This window comes from Camelus bactrianus, chromosome 12 (assembly GCF_048773025.1).
Source record: "Camelus bactrianus isolate YW-2024 breed Bactrian camel chromosome 12, ASM4877302v1, whole genome shotgun sequence".
Lineage (NCBI taxonomy): Eukaryota > Metazoa > Chordata > Mammalia > Artiodactyla > Camelidae > Camelus > Camelus bactrianus.
In genome coordinates, this window is record NC_133550.1 from 36587060 (window position 1) to 36610748 (window position 23689).

The 23689-nt window shown below is 37.7% G+C and overlaps 1 protein-coding gene across 21 annotated transcripts in view; it reads right to left on the reverse strand.

The window, feature by feature from the left end:
• Positions 1-23689, reverse strand: part of APAF1 (apoptotic peptidase activating factor 1) — a 115278-nt gene that overhangs the window by 32519 nt on the left and 59070 nt on the right. For 16 of the 21 annotated variants that reach the window (XR_012510721.1, XR_012510720.1, XR_012510719.1 and 13 more), the window contains 5 exons: positions 23267-23392; positions 17127-17246; positions 16706-16831; positions 14902-15027; positions 12898-13044 (listed from right to left, as the gene is read on the reverse strand). Coding sequence is in view for 5 of the 21 variants with exons in the window: in XM_045522452.2 (XP_045378408.2) it covers positions 12898-13044; positions 14902-15027; positions 16706-16831; positions 17127-17246; positions 23267-23392 (645 nt within the window). In the remaining 16 variants the exon portion in view is untranslated. Of the gene's footprint in view, positions 1-5089; positions 5238-6320; positions 8963-12897; positions 13045-14901; positions 15028-16705; positions 16832-17126; positions 17247-23266; positions 23393-23689 lie in introns of those variants that run through there. The other 5 variants (XR_012510725.1, XR_012510724.1, XR_012510723.1 and 2 more) reach the window with 2 other exon arrangements.

Sequence of the window (23689 nt, forward strand, 5' to 3'; positions counted from 1 at the left end):
AAGGAAATCAAGATGGCAAAAGAAAGGATATGGATCCACTAACCCCAGGGCTACTGCTAATTTGAAATGAACACCCTCAAAGTTTCAAAGTACTAACAGGCTTCTCCAAGGAGCAGGCCACAGTAGGGCTGCCACCTCCCTTACTCAATGCTGGAATCATGTAGGAACTGAAACCAGGTTGGGCCTTGGCCAAATGCTGGCAAATCCCAAGCATCCTCCAACCCCTACTGTCCATTTGGCTCCCATGAGAATGGTCCCTGCTGCTTTTTTCAAAGAACAATCCCTACAGGCATAGAGATGAGTTAACCAGGACACCAGAAGTAGGCCTTCAGGAGCAGGAACCCCCTCTGACATGCTCTCTGGAGCTCAGGACCCAGGATCAGTCATGCATCACTCATGACATGAATGAGTGAAATGAAAAACGAAACTGCTCCTGAATCCTCGAGCCCAGGGGCTGTGGTGGAGGCCAAATGCCATCGCCAACCACAGCTCCACCACTTAGCTGTGGGGCCCTGGTGACTTAACCTCTCTGCACCTGTTTCCACATCTAGCAAACAGAGAAAACACCCTGCCACCCTGTTGTGAGGATTCAATTAAACAGCGTGTGGAAAGTGCCCAGCATGGGGCCTAGCATGTAAAAGGCCTGTAAAAAAAAACAGTATCTCCTGCTTCCTTTTTAGGATTCGTTATGTCTCAGAAAGTTTTTTGATAGAGTAGGGCAACTAACCCAAGGCATAGGGTTTAGAATCACTGCTGACTAAAGAGGAATCAGAAATGAGAAACACAGATCTCCAAAATCTTCCTCAGCTGCAGAAACCCAAGCCTTGTATTCTTCTGCCACAACCCCAGGAGGATCTCACTTCGAACTCAGACACTCAATGTGTAGCCCAGTGGATCTGGGTGTTTCCATAAACAAAAGAAAATCAGATTTGGATTCTAGCCCTGGCTTTATCAGATTAACTGCCTGGGATGTAGTTCTTCCTCTATAAACTAGGACTGTGCAGTTTGCAAACTCAAGATAAAATATGAAGATAAAATAAGGGCTGGGGAGGGGAGGAAGATTTGAATGGATAAATGTGAATGTTTGCTCCAATTCCTCAGAACGGCCACTGTGGTACCAAGCAGGAGTCTTCACTCACCTGCTGGGCATTTCTAAGTCAATATGAACCATCAAACCCAAACTCAGGCCTGGAATGTTCACTCTGGATACTTATCTCTAGTCCTGGTGACAGGAAATTACAGAGACAGATATTCCTTTCCCTTCCATGTAACAGCAGTATTTCCACTTCTGAGGGCCTGACCTCATAAATGAATTTAGAATGAACACCAAGAGACTCATCTTCCTGAATCATAACTCAAATGAAAATTTCTGAAGTTTTGGTCTTCTCACAATGTCATCTTACTCAGCAGTGTCACTACTGACGCCAAATGGCTTCAAAAGCCTGCTCTCTGATGAGTCCCACATTTGATGGAAATTCTTCTGCCCCTTCCATGTAGATATACACAACTACACAATTTTTCTATGGTTAAACTCACAGCCCCATAGCAGCTGAATTTCTACTTTAGGCATTTTAATAACTGTATAGTATATCCATAGTCTTAAGTCAGGGGTTATGAGCAAGGAAATCCATTCAAGTGACTATCTTCAGAGACTAAGAGTTATTAGATAATCTTTTTCTCCTTCTCTAAAGGCAGGTTAAGTAACTTACAGTAACACAAAACATACACTGAATAACAGATCGCCATACTTGCCAGCTTAAGCACTCCAGGGATAGGTTTACTCATTCTATGTAATTTGGAAGCAAATCTTTTTTTATCCAAGTACAGTTTTACTTTCCCCTAATGATGCTTCACAATAAAATGCCAAACTAAAACAAGAAGATAAGGAAAATACTGGTGACATACTACATCTTAATTTGACAGCCTCATGACATCCCAGTGCAGAGCGAGAACAGAGTGCACCATGGGCAAGCAGGTGTGCAGGAATTTCATTCAAGAAAGATTTTTTGAGTCTCCAAGTGGAGCTAGGTTTATGTTAGATTCTGGTATAAAAGACTTAATGGTGGGGAGGGTATAGCTCAAATAGTAGAGTCCATGCTGAGCATGCATGAGGTCCTGGGTTCAATCCCCAGTCCCCTCATTAAAAGAGGGAACATATCTCAACACAATAAAAGCTATTTATGACAAACCCACAGCCAGCATAATAAATCAATGGTGAAAAACTGAAAGCCTTCCCACTAAAACCTGGAACAAGACAAGGATGCCCACTCTCACCACTTCTATTCAACACAGTCCTGGAAGTCCTAACCACAGAAATCAGGCAAGAAAAAGAAATGAAAGGGATCCAAATTAGAAGAGAAGAGGTAAAATTGTCACTATATGTGGATGACATGATTCTATACAGAGAAAACGCTAAAACCTCAAACACAAAAACTAGTAGAGCTGATAAAAGAATCGGGCAAGGTAGCAGGATATAAGATTAACATACAAAAATCAGTTGCATTTCTTTACACTAACAATGAATTAGGAAAAGAAAGAAAAAATTCCTTTTAAAAATCACATCCAAAACAATAAAACACTTGGGAATAAATCTGAGCAAGGAGGTGAAAGACTTACACACGGAGAGCTACAAAATACTGATTAAGGAAATTAAAGATGACTTAAAGAAATGGAAAGATATCCCTTGCTCTTGGATTGGAAGAATCAATATTGTTAAAATGGGCATACTGCAATCTACAGATTTAATGTGATCCCTATCAAATTACCCAGGACATTTTTCACAGAATTAGAACAAACAATTCTGAAATTTATATGGAATCACAAAAGACCAAGAATTGTCAAAACAATACTGAAGAAAAAGAACATTAACTGGAGAAACAACTCTCCCAGACTTCAGACAATACAGAGCTACAATACTACAGCCATTAAAACAGCATGGTATTGGCATAAAAACAGACATATGGACCAATGGAACAGAATACAGAACCCAGGAACAACCCACAGACCTATGGTCAATTAATCTTCAACAAAGGAGGCAAGAATAGAGTAAAGATAGTCTCTTCAGAAAGCGGTGTTGGGAAAACTGTATGTAAATTAATGAAGTTAGAACACTCCCTCATACCATACACAAAAATAAACTCAAAATGGCTTAAAGACTTAAATATAAAATATATGTTTTCTCCTAGAAGAAAACATAGGGAAAACATTCTTTGACATAAATCTTAGCAATGTCCTCCTAGGGCAGTCTACCCAGGCACTAGAAATAAAAGGAAAAATCAACAAGTGGGATCTAATTAAACTGATAAGCTTTTGCACAGCAAAGGAAACCATAAGCAAAACAAAACGACAACCTATGAAGTGGGAGAACTATTTGCAAATGATGTGACTGACAAAGGTTTAACTTCCAGAATATATAAACAGCTTATACAATTTAATACTAAAAAAAAACCCAATCCAAAAATGGGCAGAAGCAATTCTCCAATGAAGACATACAAATGGCCAATAAACACATGAAAGAAATGCTCAAGATCGCTAATTATCAGAGAAATGCAAATCAAAACTACAATGAGATATCACCTCACACCAGTCAGAATGGCCATCATTCAAAAGTCCCCAAATGATAAATGCTGGAGAGGCTGTGGAGAAAAGGGAAACCTACACTGCTGGTGGAAATGTATTTGGTGCAGCCGTTATGGAAAACAGTATGGAGATTCCTCAAAAAAAAAAAAAAACTAAAAATAGACTTAACATATGATCCAGCAATCCACTTCTGGATATATATCTGGAGGGAATTCTAATCAAAAAGATATATGCACCCCAGTGTTCATGGCAGCACTATATACAATAGCCAAGACATGGAAACAACCAAAATGTCCATCAACAGATGACTGGATAAAGAAGTTGTGGTATATTTATACAATAGAATACTACTCAGCCATAAAAAAGAATAAAATAATACCATTTGCAGCAACATGGATGTACCTAGAGATTGTCATTCTAAATGAAGCCAGAAAGAGAAAGAAAAATACCATATATCACTGATATGTAGACTCTAAAAAAAAAAAGAAAAGGAAAAAAGAAAAAAGAGTACACTATGAACTCATACAAAACAGAAACAGACTCAGACACAGTAAACAATCTCACAGGTATCGGGGAAAGAGGTGGGAATGGATAAATTTGGGAGTTTGAGGTTTGCAAATGTTAGCCACTATATATAAAAATAGATTTAAAAAAAACCCAAATTTCTTATGTACAGCACAGGGAACTATATTCAATATCATGTAATGAAAATGAATATATGTATGTATATGCATGACAGGGACACTGTGCTGTATACCAGAAGTTGATACATGGTAACTGACCGTGCTTCAATAAGCAAATAAACAAACAAACCTAATGACCCACCCCACCTCGAAAGACCTAGTAGACCTGGCTTTCATGGAGTTTACACTCTAAAGGGGACTCCATTAAGTCAACAATACAGGGCAATAAAAGCCATGACAGAGAAAAGAGGGGGTTATGAGAGGGCAGGGCAGCCTTCAGCAGAAGGATCATCTCAAAAAACAGATGGAAAGTAACAAGGAATTAGGGGAAAAAATTAGATGGGGGAGGGGCAGTACAGAAGCAAGGGAGCACACGCAGGTCCAGGGTTTTAAAGTGACACAGATGAGCATTTTGGAGAGATCACCCAGAGGCATGACTGGTGGGAGAGCAGGTGGCCATGCCAAAGATGACAGGCACCAAGTAACACCTAGGAATGTGCACTGAGCATTTTCTTAGCCCAAGCACTGAGATAAGTAAGTACTTCATGAGCATTATCTCATTTAATCCTTAAAAGAATCCTGAGAAGGAAGAACATATACTCATTTTACAGATAAGAAAACAGGGAAATATCAGCAATTGTCTTATCTATTGTCCCCAATTTCCTCCAACAACTAAAATGTGTTTATTGCCCTGGCTGCTGTTTAAAACAGTGCTAGACACACAGAAAATATTCAAGGCATAAAGAATAGACAGGTGATTGAATCAACAAACCAATAAAGGAATTTTGCCCAAGATCAGTTAAGGACCCCAGGCCCACCGCACTTACCACACTGTTTTAATTGTCAGTCTTTCTGGTCCTTCTCAGTGTCTTGGGCTGGTCCCTCATCTCACTAACCTCCAGACTGCTCTGGGCTCGGTCTGAGGCCTCTTGTCTTGTCTATCTACACCCATTTCGATGCTGATTTCATCTGGTCCTGTGGTTTTAAACACGATCGATTAACTGATGACGCTCAGATTTTTATCTCCATCATAGATTTTTCCCATGAACTCCAGATCCTTTTATACAACCACCTACTCACACTCCCATTTGGCTGCCTAACAGTTACCTCAAACTTACTGTGTCTGAAAGCCTGCTTCTTTCACAGTCATCTCATCTCAGTTAACAGCAATTCTATTCTTCCAGTTGCTCAAGCCAGAAGCCAAAACCTTGATATAATTCTTGAACTGTCCCTCCCACAACCTTTATCTGATATATTAGCAAATCCTAGGAACTTTTATCTTCAAAATATGCCCAGAATCCGACCTGTCACAACTTCTACTGTTGCCACCCAAGTCTGCCTTCATTTTGCCCAAATTATTGTAAATATTCTCATTGGTCTCCCTGCTTACCTCCTTGCTTGTCCCTCTTTTCAACTGATTCTCAGTTGGTTCCCACTGCCAAAGTGATCAATTAAAGCTTACATTGGACTTCTCCACTGCTAACCCTCCTGCACCAGCTGCTGTCTCAGGGTAAACATCCTCACAGTGACCTGGGAGATGCTCTGCAGAGCTGGCTTCACCTCCTACTACGCTACCCTTGCTCAGTCTTCCCCAGCCACACCGGCTTCCTTGCTACTTCTGGAACAACCAACCCATCCCACGTTCAAGTCTTTGCACTTGTTTGTACCCTTGCCTGGGGACACTCTCCAGGTACCTGCATGACTTACTCTCATCCTTCAGGTCTGTACTCAAGTGCCACCTTCTCAGGGAGCAACTCCCTCTAAAACTGTAACCCTTCTCCCAATTTTTTGTTTTTGTTTAATACTCCCAAGTATAGTCAGTTACAATGTGTCAGTCTCTGGTGTACAGCACAATGTCTCAGACATGCATATACATACATATATTCGTTTTCATATTCTTTTTCATTAAAAGTTATTACAAGATATTGAATATAGTTCCCTGTGCTATACATAAGAAATTTGGGGTTTTTTAAAATCTATTTTTATATATAGTGGCTAACATTTGCAAATCTCAAACTCCCATATCTATCCCTTCCCACCTCCCCCCAATTTACGTACCAACTAATCACTATAGATTTGACTGACTGACTTTTTGTCTGCCTCTCCCCGGTGCCCAGCTGCAGAAGGGCAAGGACTTTGTTCTGCTCACTGCTAAATCCCCAATACCTACAAAAATGCCAGGCACATGGTAGGTCTCAACAAATATGTCCTGGAATAAAAGAATGAATAAATTAATTGTCTTCTTTACAGGATCTTCTCCATGCCAGCCACACCAGGCAGCAATCATCAGAGACAAACCGAAGAGACAAAGAAAATTTTGATATAGTTGAACTCCACATAGCTGAAAAACATGGCTAGAAAAGGTTGATGGCTTTAGTTTGAAGAATCTTTTACATTTGTTTTCTGATCAGCAAAGGACAGGCAAGGAATCTGAAACAATCTGAAAATGTTTTTCAAAAATATTTTAGGAAATTTATTTTTATAAAACTTTAAAATTCATGTATTAAAATGTGTATCAAGGCAAAAAAAATAATGTAAGCTGTATCATAAATACAAAACTAACAGTTTTCAAAACATACAAGACACACCCAATGTAAAAAACTTTATATATACAAAATGCAGTATTTGTAATACAAAAAACAATAAAGCAGAGGAAAATGATTGAAAAATGTGCATCTGGAAGTACAAAACAAAACCCTCCCCTTAACTGGCCACTTGAGCTGCCTTAAAAGGCTTCTCTTCTTTCCTCATGTTACCCTGTCTTTCTTCTCATTGTTTCTTATTTTTAAAACAAGGACCAATCAAGGCTTTTTAAAAGCCGATGTTCATTGTGTTGTTATAGTTTTACAGTCAAGTGACTTTTAATTCTAAAAACTAATTCTTTATACTCTGAGCTATAAATGAGTTCCTAAGCATTGTATGCAAATCAAATTGTGACTTGGATACTCCAAGCAGAACATACCATGTACAAAAATTTCTTGTTATAAAATTCAGATCTTCACATCATATTTGCTTAAATCACAGTAAGCCTGTAAATCAGTCCCTCAACCCACCATAAAACAAAAACAAACACCAAACCTCCTTAACAATATAAACATTTTATTCACTCCATTCCTTCAAATGCTAAACAGGAACAGCTAATCTAAAATACATCTGGAGTGGTCTATTCCCCCCACCCACCCCACATCTACTAATACGCACCAACATTATGCACCAACTGGCTCATTGCTTACCTACCGGTAATGCTAGTATTCATTTGACTTAGTTCTTATTGCAGCAACAAAAATTTTTGAATTTTGGTTGTTTTTTTATATAGAAACCAGATCTATTATTAATTTATCACCACATCCCTTAAGAATATATTTCAGGAAAAATGTTTAGGTTTAAGCTGCAATTAAAGTTCCTAATCAAGAAGTCAAAAAAGCTCATTACTGATGTTGGTATGTTTTTTTCCTCATCAAAATCTAACTTTTCTAATAAACTTAGAGGGAAGGAGGAAAGGAAGGAAAGGAGGGAGAGAAGAGGAAAGAAGAGAGACTGGCTAGAAGGTTAACGGTGACATCTTCCAGAGTCACAGACTCCTCCAGTACTGCATAGAAAAACCACAGAAAATTCTCTTGAAATTCACTAAGAGAATGGCACTGGCAATGCTGTTCATCTAGAAGTAAATGAAATTAGAAGAAAATTTTTACTATTTTCTCTATTTTAGAAAAATTTCGTTGTTAAAATTTATAATTAAAATTGGCTCCTCCCCAATTAGTCTTATTTACTAACATTTAACTGTGGCGCAATTACTTAAAAAAAAAAAAGAGAGAGAGAAAAGTGAGGATTAAGAAGGGTCAAGTTCAGTCAAGTAAGAAGTGTGATATATAAAAAACCAGAGAGAGCAGGAGAGCGCCCAACTTAAGGACTGACAGCCAGAGTTCAGGTCCAGCCCAGGGCTGCCATATGCTAATGAGAAAAGGTAGACCAACAAAATCTACTTCCCCCAACACACATCACTTTTGCTTCACAGAAAGAATTTTTGAAACCTAAGACTCACTTATCAAATGAATTAAAGGAAATTTTGCAAACTGTGCACACAGACACAATATTTTTAAAGCAAATTTAAGGGGTGCAAATAAGTTCTGAGATTATATTTGGGAGAACTATACCCACTGAAGGTAAGTGTGGTTCAGAGAGCAGGCCATGACCACCCTGAGGCACAGCCTGCAAAGCAATGGTATTAAAATATATATTTCCTTTGAATTATTCTCATTAATTATGTCACCCAATTTGAACACATCAAGGGAGAATTTTACCAACAATATAACAAGGTACATTTTCATTTGCATCTTCAGGACAAACTGTTAAAAATAATGATGATGATTATGAAAACAAGATTAAAGGTGTTCATTTGGGAAAAGCTACATTAATATTATACATCCAACCACATTTCTGTAATGAATGCAATACTGCAAAACAATTCACAGTTTTATAAAAAGTTGAAATACAGAGTTTCACTAGGACTTTTTTCCAATTCAAAATTAAAAGAGTTGAACTTACATCACTGCTTACTCTAAAATCTTTAAAATATATAAAATACCAAGATTATCAACAGTCACATATGTTTTGAAGTCAGGGGACACATGTATTTTCTTAAGATTGGTTCCATTTGTGTAGAAGGTCTGTGAGGATTCCCCAGTGACAACATTCCACCACTGTTCAGAGAAAAATAAAATTCTCATTAGGTTGGTAATTACATTTTGAGGAAATCTGCAGTGCCAACCAGATCCTTCGCCCCATCACCTCCCCACCCCCACTTAAGCAAACAACAAGAAAGGCGTCTAAGGTTTAATGCTGAATGCAGTATTATCAACCTGGTCAGCCTTTCCTGACTAACCCCGGTAACTGCCTCACAGCTACCCTACACCTAACCCCACTGTAAGGTGTGCTGAAGAAGCATGCAGCCTACTCAGAGCTGCAGGTACAAGGCTACACAGAATCCATTATGGTCACAGCTGGACTGAACTCTCCTGTTTGCAAGTCCTCAGCAGAATAGAGAGAATGACCCTCTCTTCTCTAAAAATGCCCCTTTGCAGACAGACAGGAATTCTGGCAGACTCCAAGACTACTCATAATATGGGCTGCAGGACAGAATGTTCTCTCTCTGCTGAATCTTCCCTTTCACCAGGAGTGATTCAAGAACCCATGACCAAGTTTCTTTATTTAAAAGTCTATACACTTATTTGCTAAATAAATATTGAACAACTTAAATGTAGCAGGTGCTCTGGCAAGTTCTTCCTTTCTCCTACCAATCGCTGAATTTGCTAAGATTATAACAATATATACATTCATTTACCAAGCAGAGATCATTAAGCTTACCCATTTATCACACACCTAAGATGAAGGCAAAAGAGACAATGTACATGAACACCTTTTGAAACGGCCTCAGGTACAACAGGATTCTGAGCATTACGAATGCTACGATCACTTCTGTATCTGTGGCAATGCCTGGCATTCTGCCTTGACGTGTGACCAGGACAGCTATTCATGTTCACTGTGAGCAGTAGTAGCTGGTAAAAGTATGCCCTGTGGACTTAAGTAAACCTCAATGAAGCAACATGTACTGACTTGAAATTTTCCAGAACCAACAATTTTGCTTTATAAAATAGCAGTGTAATCAAGTCTGCAGAGGACACATCCCACCTACTTGAGAGAAGACTCATTAGTTTTTAGTCACTGGAGGCAAATCGTAGAGGTAGTAAGGCCCTTACCCTGAGAACACCTCATCCAATTACCTCATTTTACAAGTAAGGAAACCAGGGTTGAGAGAGAAGAAAGGCCTTGTCACCAAAGATGACACTGCTGGTAGGTGGTAGAGGTGCAAGAGTTTCTGGCTTCTCTATCTAGTGCACCCACTACCTTCCCCTCTATTAAAACAGACCACACTATACGGAACACTACCCAAGCCTGTCATTTGAATATGGACTAAAAAAACAATATTAAAATAGGACTTGTGCAGGGGACTTTAGGGCAGTGAAACTCCTCTGTATAATACAACAATGGTGGACATATGTCGTCACACATTTGTCAAAATTCATAGAATGAACAATGCCAAGAGTAAACCCTAGTGTAAACTATGGACATTGAGTAATGACTCGTCAACGAACATTCACCAGTTGTAACAAATGTACCCTCTGGTGGGGGATGTTGATAGTGGTGGAGGGGGCAGGGAGTTATGTAGGAATTCTGTACTGTCTGCTCAATTTTGCTGTGAAACTAAATCTGCTCTAAGAAATAAACTTTTTTTTTAAAAAGAGGAGCTAACATTTACTCAGGGTACACTATGTGCCACTATGTATAAGTGCTTTATAGGTATTAACTCCTTTAACCCTCTCAACACTATGAGGTAGGTATTACTATTATACCTATTTTACAGATGAGAAAATCGAGGCTAAATAATCTTGTGCAAGACCACAAAGCTAGCTAATGAGTGGCAGAGCCAGGCTTTGAATTCAGGTAGTCTGCTCCAAGGCGTTCTCTCCTGACCTTTATACTGTTACCTATAAGTAATGGCAAATTTGCATTTATCATCATGTATTCCACATATCAAATCAGCTTTCTCCTCATGAGTATTAATTAATTGAGGATTTCTTGTCATTATAACAGTATGTATTCTATGGCATAACACAAGTAAATTACTTTTTTTTTTAACTTTTGAATGGGAATAATTTCAAAAGTTAGCTACTTTTTAGCTAGTGGGTATCTATCTACCTTATCTTACTGATATTCAATTTATACAGCTAGTATTATAAAGTGAACAGACTCAGAAGGCCTATTTTCTTGCACCCTACAGCAGCTATTTCTTTTTACTTTCTATTTGCTCTGTGCTTTGGACAGTCTCATTAATTAACATGCTGGGCAGATGAGGCTGGGCTATGTCATAATCAGTTTAACCATGCTAGTACTCAAACCAGAAGAGCCTGACTGTCACTTAAATATACAGACTACATGTATAGGTTTATAGGTTCTTTCACCCTGAAAACACACCCCCTACAACACAGACATGGATTCTGCTGTTTATTCCAAGATTCTCCAGGAACTCTGGAAGTCTGCTCACTGATCTTTATCATATCTTGTAAGCCAGATTCATGATCATGTGACAGCTTTCTATGGGGCCCAGAGCATCAAAAGGTATGGTCTCTAGAAGCTCAACGTCAATGCTGAGCCATTAAGTTTTCACAGCTGAAGACGCCCAGCTTCCAATACAAAGACAGCAATGCTGCTCCTCTAAGCATCATCCTCAGAGAAGACTGAGTGCACTTTATCTCCACACTACAGGGGAACAAGCAGTGACAGTCTCACAATCCCCTACTAACTAAATAAAAGTGGTCCAAAAAGGTACAGGTTAATGCAACATCTTGTAAACAGCACTGTATTTTCAATACAAACGATTCCTTTACAAGTTTGATCCCTATACATCCTCTCATAGAGCTAAAAACTGCCCTCGATTTATCTTTTTTATAAGCTAGATTTCTATGTTAAATAAAACTGCATTCACATGGGTCCCATATAATCTTCAAATTCAACCGAAACTTTTCAAATATTTTTGGACATCTGTAGTGTGTTAGATAATTAGTCAGGATCATCTCCTATACTTGAACGTTTTCAGTAAGAAAAAACAGTATCATAAGATCTAACTTATTAGGGATCTATTTAAAGTGGTCAGTATTATCTTCAACCCCTTTTACCAGTAAACCACTATTCAAAAGACTCAGCTCAAGCATTCCCCTCCACATGAAGCTTCTGCTAACTCCCAGAGGGAGAACTGTCCACTCCTCTCCTCTGTGCCTCCACTATCCTTATGCAAATGTGCCCCAAACCCTTCCTACACTTAGACTATTTGGTCTGCTTCTCCCACAGACTGTCAGCCACCTGGGCAAGAAACAGGTCTTAAACATTGTGGCATGCAGCAGTGTCAGCACACAGTGGGACTTAATATATTCTTAGTGAGTGAATAGATAAAAAGATGCAAGCACCAAAGAAAAACTCTGAGGCACTGTAATACACTCAACCTTGGCTTCAGTATTTACTGAAATAGTAAGTTTGTATAAGCCAACTTACTAAGTAATTTTAGGAAATTCACAACCTCTATGAACATCAGTTTCCTTATCTACAAGCCAAGGATGATAAAACGTAAGTTTCACAAAGCTGTAATAAGATGATGTATGTAAAGCACTTCATAAACTACACAGCAACATGCTGCTGCCATTTTTATTATTACCACCACCACCACTATCACAACTAATACTTAAGAAAGGAAATTTCACAAATGTTTTTAAAGACTTTCAAACAACGTAATTAACGATTCGTGGAGAAAAATCAGATTAAGTTAAACACCCCACTTTCTAGTCATTCTGATCATGTAAGACTTTGTATGGGGCAGTCTGAGAGCTCGGGACTGAGCCATCTGTCATCAGAACCTCTGAGAGATCTGAGGAAAGCAGCCACGCAGGTCTCAGTCTCATCACTCAAACTGCCTTCCTCTCTGATGGGCTCTATGAGGCCCAACTAAGAAACAGGAAGTGGAAAGAACTTGGAAAGTAAGATACAGGCTGTTCTTTTTTTTTTTCAGTCTTTGAGAAACCCTTACCTTAAGATACCCTCCAGCAGAAACGAGCATTTTGCTATTTGGAGAAAAGCAAAGGTCGGTTACCCAGCCTCCATGAGTAGCAGCTCCTTCTTCTACTGAAATCGGAGCACACAAATGAAGCAGCTCACCATTTGAGACATTCCAGATCTGCATAAACATGACACATGGTTCATTAACAGGGTTACTCAGAAGTTCTGTATATATCTCATCTAGAACAGATTTGGAAATCTTTCTTAAAAAATATAATTACAATTCAGTGATAACTTAGGAATTTTTTTTTAAGATTACATACTCCCCTATCCAAATTTTTTTAAAAATACTAAATGTAATTAAAATTTTTTACTTACAATATTTATCATTATACTCTCAAAAATAAAACAAAAAGACTTAGAGTGATTAATTAGAATACTGGGACTCTTTCATTTAATAAAGAGAATGATGGTGAGAAGCAACGAATAAACAAAAAAGGCCTGACAAATAAACTACCTCAAAAAACAAAGAATTCTAGTTCAGGATCTACTACTGAGAATACTGACAGATGCTAGTGAAACACCTGAAGTATTTTAAACAATATTTTAAGCAGTAAGTCCCTGTAAGGCTTTATATTCATTTTTATATATATGTGTGCGTGTGTGTGTGTGTGTGTGTGTGTGTGTGTGTATACAAAAATACATGTATGTATTATGTATATGTTTTATATATTATATATATAAAATAAATAAGCTAGCAAGCATATACACATACATAAACTAAGGTTATTTTACTAGACTCTTATAAACAACCCAATTACTTACAGATACTATTTTCATTTATTTCCAATGATAACAAATGAGCAATATACTGATTTTTCAAAGAAATGTACATCAGAATAAGGAAAACAGAGGCATAAATAGCAAGAGAAAATAATCAAAATCATCATTTTTAAATGTCTTGCTAGGAAATCCAAAAGAATCAAATGGAAAAACTGATTAGAAAGAATTCAGGAAGATAGCCAGATATAAGACAGATATATAAAAAGTGAACAGCTTTCCTATGTTTTGAAAAATCAGGCAGAAAAACAAAATTTTTAACGTACTAAAGAAAATTTTTTAAATAACACTTATTTAAAGAGAGAATTTTTTCTTTTAGGGGTTTCTGGAAAATGAGGCACTGTCTCATAACCAGTCCAGCAGTAAGAATTCAGAGGAAAATGAAAGTTCCCAGAGCAGCCCTGCTCCTTCAGCTGGCATGGTATTTATGAGAATGGTCCAGAGAAGGCTGGTTACTTACTCCTCAAACAAGAGAATCTTAATTTCCTAGAAAGCGTATTTGATAATGCCTCTATTCCTAAAACTACATATATACTTTTTCATTCTTCTGCAGTATATACCTATTCTTTGAGCTTTAATTCCTCCTTTGTAAAAAAAAAACAACAATAAAAAAAACAAGACTCTCCTCAACTATACTGGTTACCAAAGCAGCCATTCCCAATGTCCAAACTTTTTCCATCAACTGCCCGATACTTCTAATACAACCAGGCAGACAGTCCCACAAGGACTGCAATAGGCCACACTGTAAATGTTGACTATCTAATGGACACAGTGCTAAAGAGACCTTTTCTTTCAGTGCAGAAAATAGCAGAATTTTCCATTCATTTATAATCTAGATAACAACTTACAAAAATTATTTTCCTCAAATCCTGCCACTAAAAACCACCTTTGGTTCAGGAACAAGAATTAAGATGAATCATTCTTAAGCTAACAGCAGAGAGCAAACTGAAAATAACTAGGGCACCTGCCTCCTCATATACACAGGAAATGCTTCACTCTAACTCTAAAATGAATTCTTTTCTGCAGTGAAGTGCAGCTGTGAACATGCACAAGAAACAAAACAAAGACTGCTTCATCCCACCAGAACGCCAGGGCCCGTGCTTCCCTGTCACATTCCCAAAGGCCCCCAGTGTGGTGCAGAGGGCTAGCCAAAGCTGCGTGAAGAGCAGGGCTTTCATGGCAGCAAACACCCTACCCTGATTTCTCCGTTGTCATCTCCAGTTGCCAGCAGGGTACTGTCCACAGAGAAAGCAGAGCAGCGCACACAGCCTTTGTGGCCTCTCAATTCATGAAGAGGGGAAATGAGTTCAAAACTCCAAATCTGGAAGGCAATTCAGATTGTTTAGGATTAGTAAATATACTCGAAATAAATATCTACAAACCCTGCCTCGTGTGCCAGTTAGCCATAAATCCAATCACATGAACTTTTAACATTCAACAGTTCATAAACTTTCATGAGAGGCCCAAATTCCAACTAGCAACCTTTTTCATTTTTCTGAGTTTCCTTTTAATTACTCAAGTTAACTTCAGCTTAAGGATCAAAGTCACAGCTTCCTTAACTTTTTTTTTTTTTTTTTACTTTTCCTTAACTTTAGACTCAGAAGGAAGAACAGCAAAGCAGTCTGTGGGGTAAGGCAGACTTGAGTGTGGGTCCTGGCTCCACTATTTACTAGTTCCTTGTTTCCTAGGACAACCCACATAAGCTTCTCTGGCTTCAGTTTCTGCACCTGTATGATGGGGACAATAGCACCTACAGTGTGAAAATTAAATGAGATAATAGTGTAATTCCTAGTCCAGGCCCTTACATGTGGCAAGAGTTCTTTAAAGGTAGTCACTATACCATCCTACTCTATTAGCAGTCAAATGCTGGTTTTTTCCCTTCCAATATTATCCCCCATGGTTCTGTCATCACCATTTAACAAGCATATACTAAAAATGTGTCCCAGGCACTGTGAGCAAAGAACTGGTGATACAAAGATAACTGCACACAGTCCTTGTCTTGAAAGGTTTCTAGTTTAATCAGGAATACAGGGCTCATGCATGGTTAAGTGAACAGTGGTATGAAGTTAATGCTCTAATAAACATGAGTAATATGTAATGGGAACACTGAGGGTAGAGCAGCCAATCCTGCCTGAGGGCCAGAAAGGGTTCACTGAAGGACTGACATCAAATCTAGGTCTAGAAGAATGAGTCATAATGCTTGGAGGTAGAAAAGGATAGAAGGTTGTGTCAAGCCAAAGTTAACAGTATGCACAAAAAGATGGAAGTAGAAGTAGTCTGGCACAGAGAGAACAATGTAGCAGAAAGAGATGGTGATGGGTAAGGAGTTTAGCTTATAAACTGGCTACAGTGGAGTTCCAACTGGGGACTCAGGCAGCAGCAGGGAAGATAAATTAGAGGAGGTACAGACCAGTGGCAGGTCCATCAATGAGGAGAGCACGGTCTTACGGGTGGGAAGAAGGAGGAGAACAAGGATCCAACAGACACTGCAGAGTGATCGACAGAGCATCAAAGACAGGATCGAGTCCCAGGAGATTCCAAAGTTTATAGTTTGGAAAGATGTATAGAGATAATGATGCGATTAACAAAGATGGAGAAAAAAGAAGAGAAAGTAGTACTCAATGTCCCCAACCAGGCAGCATCATTTCACTGGAATGTTACTTTCCAAGTATCCATTTACATCAATTACATAAAAATTTACTGTGGTGTACAATTAAGTGTAAATCTCTTTCCATTTTTTTATTGCCTAAAATATGCAGTAGAGACTGCCTTTGATTACTAATAGACAAAAAGGTATCAGTAAGGGAGAAATCAAAAATCCTCAATGTCATTTATTTAATCTATTTGACACAAACTAAATGCCAATGGCATCCTCCAAAAACTCACAAAATACGAGTCAGACATGTAGACACTTACTGTTCTGTTTTACACATTATTGGGACTATAATACATAATGAACCCCAAAGTTTTATGCATGTATCTTTAACTGATCAACTTACTTTTGCAGTCTTGTCAGCAGAGGTAGAAGAAAACTTGGTAGCATCAGGAGAAATATCACAAGAAAGCACTGTATCCTGGTGACAGACAAAGTCCTTTTCTATTCTTCCAGTAATAAAATTCCATACCTTCAAAGAAAAACTCAGAAGTTGACACTTTTAAGAACATTTTGTATTACTGAACATAATCATCAATTAAACAAGAGCTTTAGCACATTGGTTCTTCTGACCTCTTTAAGTGCCTTCTAGTACAAATGATCATAAACACACAGTAGGTGATTACAGTAAACAGAAAACAGGCACGAGAAAATAGAAATTCAAAATTTTAAGTCGTTATTTATCAGCCGTCTGCTTTTGGCTATCACAATATAATCAATACAATATTAGAATACTTTTTTAAAAAGAAACTTGCGCTTCAAATTACCTTCACTGTTCCATCAAATGACCAGGAAAGCAGTCTTGAATTTTTCAAGAGTTTAAAGTCTTTCACTGCTTCCTGATGGGCTTGCAGAAAGACATATTCCTCTGATTGCCAATTCCATATCTAAATATCAAAGAAATAAGTCTGTTATAACCCTTTTCCCATAATATCCCATAAGACAGGTGGGACAGTATCACTCACTTGTTTAAATTCTTTTATCCTCATGGTATTTCAGCAAAACAAAGAAGAAAACCAAATTAAGAATACAGTGTCCCCCTTTTACAAACACACAAGAGGAAAGCTGGGGTTAGTTAACTTGACTAGGGGGTAAAATAAAATGTTCTTCCTCCTAAATAAAATTTGTTTTCTTCAGTTGCTCGGAGAACAGTTAATTATACCAAAAGATAGAGAAAAGCCACAATAAGCCAGTGAGCTCACCATCTGATTAAATTTTCCAGAGAAAATTATCCCAATTAGATATTCACAGATTTCTATACTTCACAAGCTAGGCCAAGCGTGCAGATTCTAGCTGTACTGAGGCTACCGAATCCTCCTAGCCCTGTTGCCGGGGAGCGTCAGGTGACCAGAGCAGTTTCAAAACAGATCATGGAATTTCCAAGCTCCAGAGCTAGCCCCTAATACAATCCTCAAAATGACAGAAGTGATATAGTATGTTATTTTTTACATGGCGCTCCAGGAAGAACTCCTCAGACATAAGGGGAAGAGAAGAAATTGCAATGTTGGAGACGGTGCATTCAAAGTAGGCTTGAAAAATGAACTTGGACTATAAATCACAAACTGAGAAGGGAATTTCAAACAAAGAGAATGAATGCATGAGTTAAAGCACAGAAGTAGGAAAACGTGGAAAGATCACAGGGACCTGCTCATAGTTCAATCTGGCTGAAGTACAGGATATGCAGAAGGAACGGTAGGGAATAAAGGTTGAGAAGATATTCAAAGAAACAGCCCAGAGCGCCTGAAACTAGACTTCTGTGCTGTAAGCAATCAGGCAGTCTCCCATAGAATTTTCGTTTTTTTAACATTAGGAATAAAAAGATAAAAAGCAGCCACCATCTCAGGTATGTATATTAGTAATATTCTGGGTCTAGTTTTTGACTGATGAAGGTTAAACAGTAAAAACATCTTTAAGGCTTTTCCTATCACACTTAGGCAAAATCGTAAAAGAAATGACATCTCTCTTACCCACCGCCCTTTATTTCTGATGGAGGTACTGGGAAGTGAACCCAGGACCTTGTGCATGCTAAGCACATGCCCTACCACTAAGCTATTACCCTCCCTCTCCTACCTTCTTTCTTTACTCCTCTATTCTCCACATTCAGCAGGCCCCCTCCCACCAAGCCCTGGACCTCAGATATCTCCATCTTTTCTGTCTCTGAGTGCTCATTCACAGAAGCAGGGTATCTTGTATGAGAGCAAGGGATCTTAGAGGAGAAGTTGGAAGTGAGAATGATGCTAAAGAGAATGAATTGCGAATTTCAGAATTTTAAAAGCCCAGTTAGACATGCTGAGGTAGGGGGAAGAAACAGAAGCTTTCTGGCTCCCCAAATCATATCAGGAAAAAAGGCACCCAGTGGGACTAAATATAAAACACAATGGACCATTAATTACCACTAGGAACTTTCTGGCTCCCTCATCCTTTCGATGCTTTACTGGACTAGAGGATCAGTGGCTACTATTAACAGCTCTTTCTGGTTGACTGGCACTGTCATTTCTAGCTGTGTCTGATTCAGTGTTCATTCCTGACTGAGGTTCTTATTGCTACCCTCCACATCAAGAAGTCAAAGTCTCCTTAAGCAGATAAAACAAAGAATCTGAAAGTCACTGAAGGGAAATGAAGACTAGCTTTAGCAGTTTTTGTTGCAGATGCTTTCTGATAAGGCAATAATGACAAGGATACTTTTTGTTGGACTCAAACGTACTGTGCTAATTGAACCACCTTATATAATAGCTGAACTTCCACCAGCATTAGTCAAAGGTATAAAGGTTGACTTTGGGTATGTTTCTACCATTAGCTATGATTTTTACGTTATGTACGCTAGAATTTTTTCAGCCATATAAATTTACATCTAAAAAATGCTAAAGACTCTTCTTATACCTGGAAGAATCAATATATTCTCATACACTGGCTCAGGTGAGTATAGCTACTACTCGGGCTTTATTTATGTTAAGGTAAAAGATCAAAAACTACTAAAACAGACCTCAGTTTTCACAACTGCATGTGCTATAATCAAGAGAGCTAATTCTTCAAATTTTGGCAATAACTTTTGTTCAGCTTGACACAGATTTCCTGAACCCTATACTCCAGGCACTGGGGATACACAGATGATTAAAATAAACCTTCAAAATGGCAACTATGTAAGGTGTTTGCAGATTTGCTAATTAACTTGATTGTGGTAATTATTTCACAGTGTGTACATGTATCAAATCATCACATTATACAAGTTAAATATAATACAATTTTGTCAATTATACTTCAGTAAAGCTGAGGGGAAAAAATAACAAACCTCCAACTAATTATTTACCAAAACATTAAGCAAACCAAAACAAAACACAATCAGTCAATTCTTAGAACACATACCAAGAGTTTTGTTACATGAGTGTATACTCATTAAAACATTTTAAATGTAAGAAGTATTCTGGACAGAGCAGAAGAAGAGGATGAAACACAACTTATTTCTAAAAATAATCTAACTTGGATCCTAAAAATACTCCTAGAAATTATTTCTCCCTCTGACTGAGAATATCTGATCTTCACACAGGTCATAAAACCTATGAATTTAACTTTTGACAGAAAGGCTATACAGTATACAATGTCTCAGCAGAATTTCATCAGATGTAGCTTAGTTTTACCCTATTCAAAGCCATCTGGAGAGGAAGAAAGGTGAATATGACACTGAGCTTCATAGCCAACACACCAGCATCATGGGAGCCTATAAGTTTCTGTAGTGAAGCCAAATTTCATTCCAATCACATAGGACTCACAAAAATATAACATGAAAATATTTTTTTCCAAAATAGTTTTTCATAGTGTAGTTAAATATTGCCACTGTAAGAAATATACATATAAAATAAAAGAATATGTACTAACTTCTGTTAAACAGAACATACGCATTTATCTCCTCCTTCACTTCTAAAACCCTACTAAAATGACAAAGTCAAGAGAATGAGAAAGAACAACAAAACGTTGGAGGCTGTAACGTAGAAGAATGGTAACTGACTTTGCAGAACCAAGAAAACAGAATCCTAAAATCATCAGAAAAAGACAAAAGCAACAAAACTGACAATACAGAACTCCCAAAATGCTCAGAGACTAACATCACTTAAGTACATCTGGAGGTAGGAATGAGGGTGGGACTAAGAACAGAAGTATGACTTGTGGGAAGATCGCAGTGATGTGGGCATCTCATTGATGCCTCCATTAAGAGCAGACAAAGCAACTAAAATAGCAAATACAAAAATGCACAGACAACATTGACAAGACCATGTTAAGTGAAAAAGTATCCCCACAAATCACAAGATACAAGTGAGTGGGGACAAACTGAGAGCTTAAGACTTTCATGGTAATAGCAACTCTATGGGAAGAAGCACAGGGAAGCAAGGGGAGTCTTTCAAACCTAAAAACAGGTGAATTCCCCCAAAATTAAGTGACATTCACTGGAAAGTACAGGGGACCCATGGGGAAGAGCAGCAAAAACTGAGTGTAAGGGACTTTGGTATAGTCTGGAAGGGCTAAAGCAGTCTGGGCCCTATGAACTCTCAGGATTAGCCAGAACAATGCTACAATGAGGAGAAACTGTTGGGAATAGAATGCAGAGTGAGTAGACCAAGGATGAAGGCAGCAAACGAAAGAGAAGGTCTAAATAAAAATGAGGGAAGGGGACAGAACAAAGGGATATCACCAGAAAAATGCCATATTTTTAATGCTTCATGAAAACAACAGAAGAAGGAGCTACAGGGCTGTGAAGCTAGAAATGTCCTTCCCCACCCCTTCAAAGAATTCAAGAAAACTAACTTCATGTAAAAGGAAAAGAACCATTGGAGAATCCGAAACAAAGTTATTATGAGAATAAAAGAGAACAGAGTGCAGAATAATGCTCCTAAAACAAAACAAAAGAATCTCTGGATTAAACGGCACCAGCACAATTGAGGATAGGATTGCAATTCTGAGAATGGGGGAATCAGTGAAGGTCTATATACTAAATGCAGAGACCCTACACCTACCCGCCCCTCCATCTCATTCTCTTCCCCAACTCAGCTCTAAGAAACTGTCTGCAGGTTTATAACCTCCAAGCAGAAAAACAGAAGATTCCTCTCTAGGAATCTGACAAGATCAAGACAGAAGACTCAAAGACATTGACAACAAAGTCTCCCCATCCAGATCACCTTTCAGTAAAAGTCTCAGTCAACACACAGAGCTCCAATCAGCCTTTTAGTGTCCATTTCTGGGTAGTGAATGATCAATCACCACACAGCTGAGGAAGGATCTTAAAATAAGATGTCAAAACAACCAAACAGCAAAAACAACTTGGAGGGAATAGCAACTATACAGAAAAAATCAATTTTGAGGGAAAATATTATATATATATTTTTTAAAATATTATATATGTATGTTATGTATATTATTTATATATCCACCGTCCTCAGAGAAGTAAAAGATATTTCATCAATGACACAAGAACACAATGCTCTCCAAAAAAAATAAACAATGAGAATGGACTCTCCAGCATTAAAAATACAATGATAGAAGTGAAAACTCAAAGAAAGGGTTGGAAGATAAAGTTGAAGAAAACCCCCAGAAAACAGAGCAATGTAGAAAAAGACAAAATGCAGAAAAAGAAAACTAGATGATCAGTCCAGGAGATCCAATATCTGAATAAGGAATGTTAACAGAAAAAAGTATATATATTGAGGGGGGAAAGAATCAAAGAAATAATTCAAGTAAACTTCCTTGAATTGTAAACAATATAAGTTTCCAAACAAAGGGATAGTGAATATTCAAAACAATGGATAAAACACACACCAAGGAATATCACCATGAAATTTCAAAATTCTGGGGACAAAGAGAAAATTCTAAAATCTTCCAGAGGGAAAGAGTAGGAATCAGAATGGCTTCAAGACTTCTCAACATGAGCTTTGAAACTTGGGAAAAATAGAACAATGTCTTCAAGGATTTAGGGTAAAATAATTTCCAACTATATCAATCAAAGGCAGAATTTTCCTAAATTGCATTAAGCCAGGAAATGCATTCATAGTACACTTACTCTACTTAGTCATAACAATGACACTAATGACCTAAACAAAATTTTGTTGTAATTGTATTGGGATGATGGGGATTGGTAAGAGTATGTGCACATGTTAAAGGAAGGACAGGTGGGAGCAGGAAAAGAGCTAAATTTTCATCTTAATATAGAGAAGTCAGTAGATAAATCCTCTAAATTAAAAATCAAGAATTAGCAGTATAATCATGCAATACGGAGGCAGGAAGGTAAATATCTTCTAAAAGCTAACAATGGTGCTTCTGGAGAAAGAGAAATGGGGAAGTTTATTTTTCATAATGAGCCTTGCAATACTATTTGAGCTTTAAAAGTATGTGCATTGGAACTTTGATAGAAATAAAGTAAATTTAAAAAGAGCATACAGTAAGCTTAAGGCCTCTATATCCACAGTACTTTGCTATGATAAACTATTCTTTTTCCACAGGACTTTATCTCTGTCATAAACATCTTATTCTTAAAAGGAAAGAATGAAATTACTTCAATCAGATTTTTACTACTGTAAAGAAAAATAAAGAAAAATTACATAAATGTGACAAAAAGTGTCTGTATTGATACAAATCCAAATACCAAGGTGGGTGGGAGAATTCAAATGAACTCCTGATTTTCAAAATAAACAACCTCCCAGTAGAGCGTTCTAAGTCAAATTGCCTGCTTCACCCACAGAAGAATATGAAACATGAATGGGCTTCATGTAAGACCATGTGCAGAATCTAAATGGAAGCCCAAGGTAATCTGATCTTACAGAAAGGTTTAAGATTTAAGATCATATTAGATTTGAGCCATAATCAAAGTGTTCCTTTGCTGGAGTCAGCAATATATATGTTAGGAGTTCAACCTCCCTCTCACCTGAATTGTACAATCATCAGAGCTTGAAATAAGATTCTTTCCATCAGCTGTGAACTGAATGTGCCGTACAGTGTTCTTGTGCCCAATCTTTGATTGGAAGACTCTGTTGTTTAGAAGTTCTAAAATCTTCAAAGCAGAAAACCACAGAAAATTAATACAATGAAATTCAGCAACACCCAGGCATTACACCCCCAAAATATTAAATTAAAACTACTCTAAAATTATTGAGTAAAAAAGAATTCATTGTTTATCTGAAATTCAAATTTAATTGGGTTGCCTGTAACTTATCTGGAGAACTTACCCATTTTCACGTGTGCTCTAAATTTTATAACTGAAATTCTTTCCTCTTGTGATATTCAGAGCTTACCCTACCACAATATTGAATAAGAGCAAAACACCTCTCTCAAAAAAAAAAAAAAAAAA